A 13,988-nucleotide genomic window follows, 5' to 3' on the forward strand; every position below is an offset into this window, starting at 1 on the left:
TTCTCCTTCCCGTCCCCACTTTATGAATCGCGTGTCTTACAGGAGCCTCCACCCTCTGCCTTCAAAGGAGCTTCCTGCTCCCTTCATGACTGGTCCTCGGCTCAAGGGTCCTTTTGGATGCAGAGAATCTGGCTCACCCTTGACCATGTTCTTTTCCATGCGTGGTTCCCTTCCACCTTCAGGAGAGTGGCAGAAGTTTGCGGTAACCTTGTCTCGATCCATTGGAAATCTCTAAAGACCCTTCCTCTCGGCTCCATGCGACTTCTCCTGAAGGTGCTGGACACCAGCCGTATCCCATCTAGTGTCTGGCTGGAAGTCGACAACCTTTTCTACCAGGTAACCCTTTCGTGGTCGAAGCCTTCACCTCCTTCTCTACACTTCTTCAACAATGCGGACTCCTCTCAGCCTATAGTGTCCTCTTCCCAGTCTTGGACCATTGTGTCACGCAAACACCACCATCCTAGGAGGTGCCGCCGGCAGCCCCCCACTGCTCCATCGAACCTTAACACGGCTTCCAAACCACCAACGTCCGCCATCTGGTAGCCTCGGCTTGACATCCCAGATAGGCCAGGTAATAGAAAGGACATCGTTAAGTCGATTCAGCAAGCTGAAGGTGCCATCCATCAGCAGAGATCTAGACCTAAAGTAGGCGGGCCAGTCATCCAGCCTGCGCCCCCCCTCTAATCGAGCGCCAACCCCCCCGTGTTGACTCGACAAAGAACCACTTGAGGACAACCAGCCCATTTGGTCGGGTCACTTCGACAGACCCGTCGGCTGACATGTCACTCTGTGCGTCGCCCTCTCTAGGCCACACATCGCTTCGCTCAGCTTTCCGTGCGCCGTCCTCTCTTGGCCACACGCCGCCTCCCTAAACGCCCCGTGCGCCGCCCTCTCCTGGCCACCCGTCGCCCCCCTCTTTAATGCCCCTGCCTCCACTGCTTCCTTCCCCCTCTCCCACTCCATCTCAGTCGTCGCCCTCACCTACCCTTCCCCACCTGTCGCCTCCTGAGGTGCCTCCACTTCTTTCTCTACCACCCGGCGATGATATGCCTCATCATATCCCCACCTGGCGATGTTATCTCTCTACCACCCGGCAATGATACATCTCGAGATCCTACCCAACCCAATCTCTCTACCCTTTCCCCTTTGCCGCGTTATGTTCTCTCTCTCACGATGGGTGCTTCTCCTGCTCCCTACCCCACGACACCCTCCCAACCCCTTCTGCACCCCCTACTCCCCCCACCCCTACCCCCATCCTCTCTCTTACTCTTCTACCTCTTCAAACTGCTGCCGAGGCTGCAACAGAACCCCAACCCTTCGCTCTTTGCTCCCTTCCCCATTCAATGGATAGACCTCAGCTTCCTTATGGTATAATAGTCGTGTATTCCATGGACGCATCCCCCCACCGACCCAGAACTCATCTCCTCTCTTCTTGCCCCTCAGCTCTCCTACACTCCCCATCTCGTCCATATTTGCAGAATCTTGACCCTCCACTTTAACTATGCCCTTCACTATCCTCGGCCTTACACTGCTTTCGTCCCTCCCCAGTCACACCACATCCTTATATACTTCCCCTTTTTGGTCCACCATGAATCCTATTACCCTCCTAACCTGTATGCTTCCCAACACCCAGCTGTTTTCAACCTTGCCTCTTCCCCGGCCTCTCCAATCCTGGCCTAGGACTTGTTGTATCCCTCCCTTCTTCACTTGACTGAGCCATTCCTTTTTGGCTTGCCCTCCACCCTTTCGCCTTTGCCCCCACGCACTGAGCTAGCCTTGGAGTCGCTCGAGGTTTCTGGTACGCCCATCTCTCCCCCTTTGGTGAGGGACAATGTTGAGGGGGTCGACAGGGATGGGAACAACCAAGCCATGGAGTCGTCTGAGGACCCTGGTACGCCCATCTCCCCCCCATCGGTGAGGGATAAGACCGAGGGGCTCGACAAGCATGGAAGTGACAAAGATTTGGCGAGAATGAAAGAAATTTACCATGTTATGGGCTTCCAATATGAAGGCCCTGAAGGACCGGTGCACCGATTCCTCCTTGCAGACGTGCAGAGCTGTCTAAAGGTGAGTATTAAAGGACAAAGAGAGCTTCTCAATCTTTTCTCATCTATCGCTTATGATGACTCCCCTTTAGTCGACCTCCAATCCTCCACCCCCTCTCCCTTGCTGAGGAGGTCTACTAGATTAGCTTCTTCCACAGCTTCTATTCCCAAACTATGAAGATTCTCTCTTGGAACATTAGAGATTTGGGACACTTGTCCAAAAGGGAGCAGTCAAGGACTTGACCTCGAAACACCTTCCGACTATTCTGACTCTCACTGAAACCAAACTACCTGAGCCCACTCTCTTACAAATTCGTCAGGTCTGGGGTAGAAGGCCTTGCCAATGGGTCGCTCTACCTGCCGATGGGGCTTTAGGGGGAATTTGGGTGATCTGGAACCTGTCAGACCATCACCTCCTCTCATCCCATTTAGGGGAATTCTCTGTCACCCTACTACTTTCACGCATTTCCGACAGCTTATGTTGGAAATTTTCAGCCATCTATGGCCCCTGCTCAGCTACTCTTTGCCCTCGTCTCTGGACAGAACTGGACCGGGTGGCTACTTTACCAAATCCCATTTGGTATTTGGGTGGAGACTTCAACATCACAAGATGATCTCATGAGAGAAATTCAAACTCTATCATTTCTCAAGGGATGAATGACTCTTAGATATCCTTTTACAAGGAAGCCGCTTTACCTGGTCCAACCACTCCCCTCAACCATCCCTTTCTAAACTTGATAGGTTCCTCCTATCTTTGAACTAGGAGGATATTTTCTCGGGCTCTCATGCCAGAGCTTTGCCAGAACCCACCTGTGATCACTGTCCTATTCTTCTAGACACCCAAGCTATCAATAGAGGACTGACACCCTTCCGCTTTGAACTGGCCTGGCTTGAAGAAAAGTCTCTTCGCACCCTCATTCCTATCTGATGGAACTCCTTCTCAGGCCAAGTTTCAGGAAGAGCAGGCTATAGGCTCCAAACTAAATTTCAGCTTCTCAAAGCCTCCCTAAAGACCTGGAGCAAGTCCTTCCCCAGGAATTACTCTCAAATCAAGAATTCATTCCTCAACTCCATTCAAGACCTTGACCGTATTGAGGAGTCTAGACCTTTGATTGATTCAGAATTCAACCTGCGGACCCAAACAAAGCTTGATTACTTCTCCACCCTTAAAAAAGAACTGTACTGGTTTCAGAGATCACGGGTAAATTGGCTAAAAGCAGGCGACCATAGTATACGATTCTTTCACTGGATACCAAATTGTCGGAGGAGAGACAATACCATTTCAACTATCAAGTCAAATAATTGCTATCTGGAACAGCTAGGAGAAATTGAATTGGCTATTCTTAACTACTTCCAAGCCCTCTACACTGCCTCGTTGGGCCTCAGACCACTAATGGTTGACCTGGATTTTATATCTCTTACAGAAGCCCAGGCCCTTTGGCTTGAGTGACCTTTCCTGGAAGAAGAAATCAAAAAAGCCTTAGGAGTCTTAGCCAAAGACAAAGCCCCCCGATCCAAATGGGTTCCCCATAGCTCCCTTCAAAATTTTCTAGGAAACTTTTCGCCCAGACTTTATGAGCTTCTTCGAAGAATTCTTTCACAGGGGAATCCAAAACAAAGCTATCAATGCTACCTTCATTGCCTTGGTCCCCAAGGTTGAAGGGGCTGAGGAGCTAAAGAACTTTTGCCCTATTAGCCTACTCAATTCCTCCTACAAAATCCTGGCCAAGGTGCTGGCCTCTAGATTACAACAAGTCCTTCCCCGTCTCATCTCACAGTCTCAATCGGTCTTCATCAAAGATAGACAAATCATAGACGGAGCATTAACAGCACACGAGTGTATTCATTCTAGGCATTTGTCTAAAAGCCGGGTCTCATCTTTAAGATTGACTGGGAGAAGCCCTATGACTATGTCGATTGGTCCATTATGGACGAGTCAATGGCAAGAATGGGGTTCCGAGATCGCTGGAGAAATTGGATGTCTCATCCCCACTTCTCGATCGTCATAAACGGAGCCCCACAAGGTTTCTTCCCCTCCTCGAGGGGGTTACGTCAAGGGGACCCCCTCTCACCCTTTCTTTTTGCTATAACAGTAGAAGTCTTCAGTTGTTCTATCTCCCGTCTTTACGAGGCAGGCCTTCTTTCGGGCTTCAAAAAGTCTCATCGAGGCCCTACAGTGTCTCATCTGCAACATGCAGACGACACACTGGTATTCCTAGACGCCTCTCCACTAGAGATTGAAAACTTGAGGCTATACCTCAAATGCTTCCAAGTGGCCACAGGTTTCAAAGTCAACATGGAAAAATAAAAAAAATGACGGGAGTTGAAATCTCCAACGCAGATATCAAGGAGCTTATTCCAAATTGGGAATGCAAAGTTGAGGATCTTCTTACAACCTACCTTGACCTGCTTCTAGGTTTTGGAAAACAGAAAAAGAGACACTGGTCACATGTGATAGACAGGGTTGATAGGCGTTTGGCGGGATGGAAAGGGAGATACCTTTCTCAGGCTGGACGAACCACTTTGAACAAAGCAACTCTGGTCAATGCCCTGGTCTACCTCATGTCTCTGTTCCAAATGCCAACGTCAGTGGCAAATCGGCTTGATCAACTTATGAGGAATTTTCTATGGTCAGGCCAGGCAGAAAGAACTAAATATTACGTAATCCGGTGGGAAAAAGTATGTTTACCCAAACAGCAGGGGCGGGGATCAGGATCCTAATAAAACATAACCTGGCCCTTTTAGGCAAATGGTGGTGGCGTATGGCAACTCAGCCTAATTCCCTTTCGGCGCAGGTCCTACATCGTAAATAAACGATCTCCAAAGGCACTTGGGTGCCAGAGAAGAGATCTTTTAGCAAGGCCTCAAAAGCGTGGAGGTCCTTCACCTCAACTCTCTCACTGTTCAGAAATTTCTTCAGATTTCATCCAAGAGAGGGAACAAGAGTACACTGCTGGTTAGATCTCTGGCTCAGACACACTCCCTTAAGGGATCTCTTCGCCTCCCTTGACTCCATTGTCTCTAACAACGATTCCACTACCGCGAAGGAAATGGTAGTAGTGGGAGATAGAAGAGTGTGGAGCCCCTCCTTCAGAAGAAACCTCTCTGATGAGGAAACTAACGAATTTATCTCTCTTTCAACAATATTACATAATTTCTTCATTTCAACACAAGGGAGGGATTTGTTGGTATGGTCTCTTGCACCCTCTGGTATTTTCTCGATGGCTTCATTCTACAAAAGACTTATCCAACCTCCCACTTTCCCTCTTAACCCCACTTCTGTACTATCCAAGGTTTGGTCCACAATAGCACCTCCTAAAGTGCAAATTTTCAATAAGATAGTGGAGTCTCAAAGGGCTCTTACAGTGGATCAGCTTCAAAAGAAAGGGATCCCTATTCCCAATAGATGTGTCATGTATCTGTGCGAGGAAGAATCAAATCCTCACCTCTTCATCCATTGTAACATGGCTCATGATCTCTGGGGGTCAAATGTTGCAGTTGTTTGGGGTCCAATGGGTAACGCCTCTGACAGTCAAGGACATCTTATCTTCGGACCCTACATCACACTAGCATAAGACTGGACAAATACTTTGGAAGGCTGCAGTGGCGGCCGTCGTTTGGGTTATCGGGAAAGAGAAAAACTCCAGGATATTCCATGGCACTACTGCCAAAGGTCCAACACTTTTCCACAAGGTTACATCCCTTGTAATTTTTTTGGGCATCCAACCAGCGGATCTTTTCGGGGTTCTCAGCAAATACCTTCCTAAGCCAGTGGGAAAACATCCTGCATCACCATCCACGAAAGGTGCAAAAATCTCACAACTAGCAACCACCCCCACAAGGAGTATAAAGCTTAACTTCGACGGTTGCTCTCTGGGGAACTCATGTCATGCAGGTGCGGGAGGTGTCTTTAGAGACCACCATCACACAATTTTACTTACTTTTTCCAAGTATCTTGGTTTTCAAGATTCTCAGTATGTCGAAGCAATGGCCCTCCTCTTGGGCATCAAAAGCTTCAATCACTCTTGGGGGCGATACCTTAGAGTAGAGGGAGACACGAGTAATATTATATCATGGGCAACTGGGAGATCCACTCCTCCATAGTATCTCGCTTCGATTTTTTATGAGATCGCATACACTTGCTAGGATATGGTCGTCTTTTGGATGCATACCTCGAGGACGTCAAACGAGTTAGCCGATCTCCTGGCAAAGGCCAGGGCGAGGGCCCAAGTTGAAGATCAAACCCGGCCCATCTCCTTTTTTGCTTTGGACCACAGAGGGTACACGCAACAGTAGATCTCTTTGTAAAGGGGCAAACCTGTAAGCCCATTTTTTGTATAGGGGTGAGTGACATTTTTTACTGAGAGCCCCATCTAGGGGGGACTCTCGGATTTAAACCACTTTGTACTCCAACTTTATAGCAATGCAAATGTTAACGTTTATCAAACAAAAAAAAAAACCTAATAAAAACTATTGAAATATAATAACCTTCTTGAAGTGGAATCGATAATGGGCCAAACCCAAAAGTTTTGGTTCTCAAATCTCCTATTTTACAACTAAAAGCCTCAAAAAGATTGGGATGAATTATAATTACCCGAATCGCCCACTGAGGCCACGATTCCGGTTCAGAATCTCAATTTCGTGTTTCCTAGGATGAAACTTGATTCTGGAAGAAAGGAATCACGTTTTCAAGTTTCTAGAAACACGATTCAATTTAGCATATGAATCCTGAAAGCCTGGAATCGAGATTCTATATCGCATAATTTGTGCACAACAATGCGATTCTAAGTGTGCGAGATGTTAATTCCAATTATTTAGGAATTGTGAATCCATGTTGTTTGGAAGCAAGTTCCACATCATTAAAAAGCAGGGTTCGCAAATGCACTTAAAAATGTTCCGATCAACATCGAATCAAGTTTAAATTTGGGGAAGATTTGAAAATTTTATTTTCTTTTCTCGTCTAATTTCTATCCTTGTACTCGAATTCCATAATACGTTTTAACAACTCTTACCAAGTATAAACATTATTAAAAAAAATTGTTATTTCAAATTTAATAGTTTTTTTGTAAATGTTGTGGTTCCTGATGTAATATTATTTGATATATGATGGGTACTAAGATACCCTATGATGTTTTAGTTTGAATTAATCTTTAAATATAAGAAATTGAATTAAAATTGAATAACTCAATTTTCAAAACTACATTTAATAAAGAAGGAGAATTTCTATTTCATTTACTTATTTTACAATTCTAGGGAAGGAGATAGAGGGAGCTCACCCTTGTTCTCATTAGTTGTATGCCATAGACCATGTCCAGGGCTCTTGTTAAGCCCATTGTATGGGATTGTGACAAAGATATCATAAAAACGTTGACATTGGTAATTGGACTAAATATATGTAAACCAAAATTCAATCTTGTAAATAATGATAAAATTTAAAGATTTTTTTACAATTCTCTCATATACTGGAGGGGATTGGTGTAACGATTATTGAATGAGAAGAATATCGATTCTTGAATGGTGAGAATCTTGATTGCAAGTCGATGGGACAACAATTCCAAAAATTTGGGAATCACAATTCCAATCTCATCGGATCGCAATTCCAAAAGCCACTGAACGATGTGGGGTCATGTGCGATTCCAGAATGGTATGAAACTCGATTCCAACATGATGGGACACTGATTCCTACAAATAGGAAACACTATTCCTATTTTATTGGATTGCAATTCCGATATAGTGCGAATCACGATTCGATGACTTGAATTGTACGGACAACGATTCCAAGATTAAGAATCATCTGATACACGCAATTCTGCGATTCTGATTCCTAAAATGATTCGAAATCACAAGCACTTACAACAACTATAGGTTGCCCTTAATTTCGTGACCATTTGAGGAGGTCGAAAAAAAATTGATCTGTTTACAAATCTTCAAAATCTTGTTTCTTCAAGTTTTTTCTCACTCTAAACTTCACTAACTGTGTTTTTGGGAGCATGAATGGCCCCCAAAACCCTTTTCTCTCCCTTTTAAGGGAGTAAAATGACGATTTTAGACATTGCCCTAGTTTTTATTTTCGGCCATTGGGCGAGGCAGCACCTAGGCACCAACCTTTTATGCCGCCTAGGCGGGTGCCTTATGACAATGTTGAAGTTATGATGGCTAATAGAAAGAAGCTAGCTTGTAGAATTAGGTGTAAAAATGAATATGTACCATGTGGGATTATCATTGTGACCTTATTTTGCATGGTTTGCCTTTGAGAGGGAATGACATGGTTTTAGGAGCTCAATAACTTAGAACATTGGGATTGATTTTTATGGGATTTTTTGTTTATGGATGCAGCTCACAGTCTGCAAACATCAATAAAAGTGAAGCGGCTGCAGGACAGCCCAGTGAAGATCATTTGATTTGCATCACATGGTACGGATCACTAGGAATAGTGCCGCAAATTTTCTCCTTAACAACGGCGTGGAAAATCCAGAAAATCATGTGGCCTCGTCGTTTTTAGAACAATATGACTAATGTGTTTGAGTAAGGGATAACCACCTCACCATTACCTCATGACCATGACATTCCACATACCATAGGAAGTCGGCCACCAAATATTAGAGCTTATCATTACATGCATGTGCAAAATACAGAAATAGAGAAGCATGCTCAAGAAATGAAGGAAGCAGATATTATTCTAGGCTCCGAGTATCAATCCTTACTCCAGGCCTAACCCTGTAACACATAAATAAGGATGATTCACAGAGAATGTGAAGATTACAGGGCCTCCAATAATACTCCAGTTAAGAACAAATTCCATGTACTTTAATCAATGAGCTGCTTTACGAGTTGCAAGGGGCAATATATTCCTCTAAACTTGATCTAGGATTGGGATATCACAACATTCAAGTAAAGGAAGAATATGTTCCAAACCATGAGGGCCACTATAAGTTTTTTATGATGCCCTTTGGCCTCACCAATGTACCATCAACCTTTCAAAGCTGGATGAATGAGGCATTTCAAACCTAACTTAGACAAGTTATTCTAGTGCTTTTCGATGATAGCTTAATTTATAGCCAGACTTGGGGAAACCATTTGGACCACTTCACCAATGCATTGCGGATACTATGCAAACATTGCCTTATTTAAAACATACTAAGTGTTCATTTGGAAGGCAAGAAGCAAAATACTTTGGTCATATTATTGGGGGTAGAAGGTGTCAACGCTGACCCTTAAACTATGAAAGGCATAGTAAATTAGCCTACTCCTAAAACATTAAAAACCCCAAGTGGGTCAAACCAACTAGTTATTATAAAAAATTTGCGAGGGATTATGACAAAATCAGCTGACTTCTCACTACCTTGCTAAAAAGGAATTCCTCCCCTTGGGATTCTAAAGCCATGATTGCTTTTGATGCCATGAAGAACACAGTGAGATTTACACATGTGCTAGACCTACTTGATTTCTCTAAGAATGTCATTATAAAGACTAATGTCTAAGGGACCGGAATAGGTGTTGTGCATATGCAGGAAGCGTGACCCATAGCATCTCTCTAGTGAAAATTTGGCATTGACATGTGAGAAGGAAATGTTAACAATTATTGGCGCAATAAGTAAATGGAGGTTGTACTTGGTGGAACGACTTTATTATCTGCAAGAATCATCATATTCTCAAATACTATGTTAAGCAGAGAGTTTCAACCCTTGGTCACCAAACTCATGGGTTATGACTACAATTTGTCTAATCAAAAGGGTAAGGAGGATGTAGTTGCATATGCCCTTTCCCGTCTCCATGAGGAACCCCCTACCTTCAATGGTATATATCTACCTCAGCCTAAGTGGATGAATATCATCAGACATCAAACAATGGTATCGGAAGGATGAATCTACAAAAGAGGATCTTATAAAAGAAATTCAGGAGGATCATATGGTGAAGCCAAACACAATCTGCAAGGAGGGTTTTGCGATGCAAAGGTCGTACAGTATTGGCACCGACTTCATCTTGGAAATATTAGATCATCATCATCAGAGCCTTGTTCCAATCATTTGGGGTAGGTTACACGAATCCTGGTCCGTCATTCTGGTCTATCAAGGGCCATACGCTCACTGAGGCCCTAAGTCCCCATATCTATGCCCTAACATAAGCAGATAGTGTAAATTCATGATTCATAGAAAGTTTTGATAAAGTTTTACATTGACTGCCAGCCCAACACAACCCACCTCCTTTACCAGGGCGTGGGACGGGTTAAGGGAAAGTTTAAGGTCCTCACCCTTCTTCGACCAATCTTGGAAACATTAGATACTAAAAGATTTATGAGACATCGATCACTTTGCAGTCATCTTTCCTCATAACACGAAAGCGATTGGCCAGGTCATTTTATTAGAAGGGGATGAAGCATGCTACTAAATAGTTTCTTGTGGAGTGCGAAATTTGCCAAAGACATGAGAAGAAAAAAACATGTTATTTAGGATTCTTGCTGCCCCTCCTTGTACCTAATCAACCATAGTTGATAGACTGACATTTAAATGGACTTCATTAAGGGGTACCAACTCTTATGAAAAGTTTGTTACATTAGTGGTGGCTGACTGGTTGAAAGAACACTCACTTTTGTACTATGTCTTACTCATTTAATGTTGTTGTGGTTGCTCAAGTTTTAATATATTTAAGCTACATGGAATGCCAAGCTCTACCACGAGTGATCGTGATTCTATCTTCACAAGTAATTTTTGTGGGAGCTATTGAAGTTGCAGGGTACCCAGTTGACAATGAGTTCAGCCTACCAACCCTAAATAGACAGACAAATTCAAATGGTCAACAAATGTTTAGAGACTTAATAATGGTGTTTTGCATCAATCCAATTAAATATTGGGTTCACTAGCTTTCATTGCCTAATTGGTGGCAGTGGCACAATACCACCCACAACATTTCCATCGAAAATGACACTATACGAAGCTCTTTACGGGCAACCACATCCATCTATCACTACTTACAGCCTTGGGGCTGCAAATATTTTATCCATAAATTAAAGACTACAAAGCCAAAAGTATATCTTAAAATTTTGAGGGAAAATCTAAATTTTCTACAGCAATGTAAGAAACCTTAGGCAAATCGAAAGCTCAGTAAAAGAGCGTTTTGGTGATATGGCTCTCCCACAACTACAATCTTATTGCAAAACCTTTCTGGTGGTTCATGGGCCCAAGAAACTTGAGCCTATATTTTATGGCCATAAAGGTTATTGAACGCATTGGACATGTTGCTTTACAAGTTAGAGCTACCAAAATCATCACAGGTCCACCCTATATTTCATGCATTGAGCTTAAAGAAAATAGTGGGGGTCAAAAAGCACAGTCCAAAATGAGCTTCCTCAAAACTCAAAAGGGAGTATAGGAGTTGGAATTTGAAGCCATCTTAAATCGTTGTATGCAAAATTTGAAATCGTGCCATTATTGAGGTGTTGGTCCTCTGGAAGGTTATGGAACCTGAGGATGTTACATGAGCACGATCCCACAGATTCACCATGCACTTTGCTCATTTTCAACCTTGCAGACAAGGATTTTCAAGGGAAGGTGGCACCTAACCATGTCAAATTTGAACGGGGTTGAGGCATGTAGAAAGATATTCAATTAGATGAAGGCATTTACAAAAGAATGTGCGCTAATTCAAGAATACAAGCAGAAGGTATGATTAATTATAGAAAGGCGTCTTCGGCAGTTGATAGAGCAGAGAAAAATTTGATCTTGAGTCTTAAAATGAGTTATGCCCCTCAAAGTAGTCATTTATCTAGTGAGTTCTTTCTTCATTTTCTAGCTTTTCATTACTTATTAATCATTTCCAACTTATTTCTCTTTATATTTGTAATCCTTAATTGGGGTCCTTCCAGGTAGATCCACATTAGAATTCATGCAATTGTAGCATCTAAACCATGCTAAAACAAAAAATGCTGTACATCAACAGTAACAATCATTATCACAAAAAGACAATAAGACAAGCCAATCCCTGATATTTGACTAGTTGTTTGGGGAATGTCAGTTTTAAGGGAGGAGCTGACCAATTTTGGGCGAAGTTCCCTAGATGCTAAAGGGTTTATTGTATTTTCTGTAATTTAAAGCTCATTTCTTGGAACACTAAAGAAGCAAGAGACCATATGGAGATCTAAACAGCAAGCTGTAATCCACAACAGCAGAATGGATGATTTGGCCATAAGCCTTGATGAATGAGATCAGATTCTTTTACCATTTGGTCTGCTATACTCTTTGGAATGTGAACAAGAGCGTGATTTTCCTTTTGAAATTCCAGAATTCCTTTCGACGTCACAAAGCACATTGAAGTCATTCACCTGCTATATGAACGATTTGTCTCGTAAAAATTCACAGTTTTTAAGTGGTCACTGGTTTACATGAAAGGGCAATCCAAAACGAGATTAAATCCGCTCATGTAACCTGTTCAAATCAATTTGCAGGCATTAAAACCAAACCTCAGTCTATAAATCTTCACTCCAATCCACAAAATGCAGATTATCTTCATTCAATAAAACTCAACACAAAATACAGCAAAAAGGAGTGTGGAAAACGGTCCAAACCATCAACAAGAAACAATGCCTAAATTCAAAACCAAGGAGCACCCCTAAACCAACAACTAATTAAGTAAGAAGATCCTTGCCTTCTTTTTTTTTTTAGGTTATGTAAAATAAGAATCTGACCTGTAAGGCATCGAACTCCTGGTTTAGCTTGAAAGGGGTTTGTATCTTCTTCTTGAGCAAGGCGAGGCCTTCGGAGCAATGGCGAAGCTGATCAGGCAAGAGAGTGAGGGAGGGGGGGTCGGCATATGCCATGAACAGTGGGGAATCAGGTCCCAGAGGAGGAGGTGGAGGCGCAAGGGCTGGCCGTTTCTTATTATGAACAGAAGTCGCCATGCACGACCTGCGAGAACCTGTCGAGTTACCCGTCCTTGTGGAGAGAGAAAGGACCAAAGAACTAGGGCAACCTGAAAGGAGAGCAAAGAGTGAGGTGGTTATTAGAGAGAGAAGAATCCGGGAGGTGGATTTTAGAGAGAGAAAGAGTTTTTAGAGAGACAGAGGAGCGACGCTCCGGTAAAATGGGAGAGCTTACCGCGCAGAAGCAGGCGACAGTGACCTTCACGCGCCCACAGAGATGAGAAGTTTTCCTACTATGCTCTATGTGACCTTTGGGAGATAATGATCATAAATGTCATTTACAGTCCAAAATATGGATGACGGCGATGACTGAGAGTGACCCTCCAACTGGGAACCTGTAACGGCCGGTGACTGAATCACCTCTCTCCATCACCGTTGAATCTACGATTGCACTTTGAAATTAAAAGCTGCTTGCCCACCAGCGATCGCATGGATGATATTACTATCTTATTTAGCCGTTTTTCCGAAAATTTTATATGATAAAATCTGGTTGGTTTATCATAAATGAGGATTTAATTATCTTTAGGGTGGTGTGATTTCTTGAAGGTTGCAACCTTGAACAAACCAATTAAGGAGCACCTTCAAATTTTATCATAACATATAATTTTGGTGTAAAAAATTATTAGGATTATCTGAAAATCTATTTTCATATCTAATTATAAAATTTTAAGCTAAAAAAATGTTCAAAATCAAGTAGATCTATAAACATATGAAAATCTTGAAAATGGACGGTCTAGATAATGTATTGTAAGATGCATTATTTTCGAGACTCAAAATCTTTTTTTTTTTTTGTAATATTCACACAGATATGTCGAGATGACCAACGTTAAAACAACATACTCCGATGGATTTTTGAGGTGCATCCGTATTTCTACATTTTAAAGTCGCAACCTTATGTAAACTTTTTCCATATCTTTATGCCAGACCTTGTAGATAAAATCTTGGGTTTATCTTAAGGAAAAAGTTTATACAAAGTTGCAACCTTAAAATGTAGAATTACATATACACCTCAAAAATCCATTGCAAAG

The 13,988-nt window shown here is 42.8% G+C and overlaps 1 protein-coding gene across 14 annotated transcripts in view; it reads right to left on the reverse strand.

Annotated features, from left to right (window-relative positions):
• LOC18424828 (protein-tyrosine-phosphatase PTP1) overlaps window positions 1-13,211 on the reverse strand; it is a 33,048-nt gene extending 19,837 nt beyond the window's left edge. For 7 of the 14 annotated variants that reach the window (XR_016056049.1, XR_016056050.1, XM_011630857.3 and 4 more), the window contains exons 1-2: window positions 13,136-13,211; window positions 12,727-13,010 (exon numbers count right to left, since the gene is read on the reverse strand). Coding sequence is in view for 12 of the 14 variants with exons in the window: in XM_011630857.3 (XP_011629159.2) it covers window positions 12,727-12,939 (213 nt within the window). In the remaining 2 variants the exon portion in view is untranslated. Of the gene's footprint in view, window positions 1-12,260; window positions 12,467-12,726; window positions 13,011-13,135 lie in introns of all 14 variants that reach the window. The other 7 variants (XM_088867561.1, XM_088867558.1, XM_088867556.1 and 4 more) reach the window with 2 other exon arrangements.
• Window positions 13,212-13,988: the final 777 nt, after the last annotated feature.

This window comes from Amborella trichopoda, chromosome 5 (assembly GCF_054954075.1).
Source record: "Amborella trichopoda isolate Santa Cruz 75 chromosome 5, AtrichopodaSantaCruz75HAP2 v2.0, whole genome shotgun sequence".
NCBI lineage: Eukaryota > Viridiplantae > Streptophyta > Magnoliopsida > Amborellales > Amborellaceae > Amborella > Amborella trichopoda.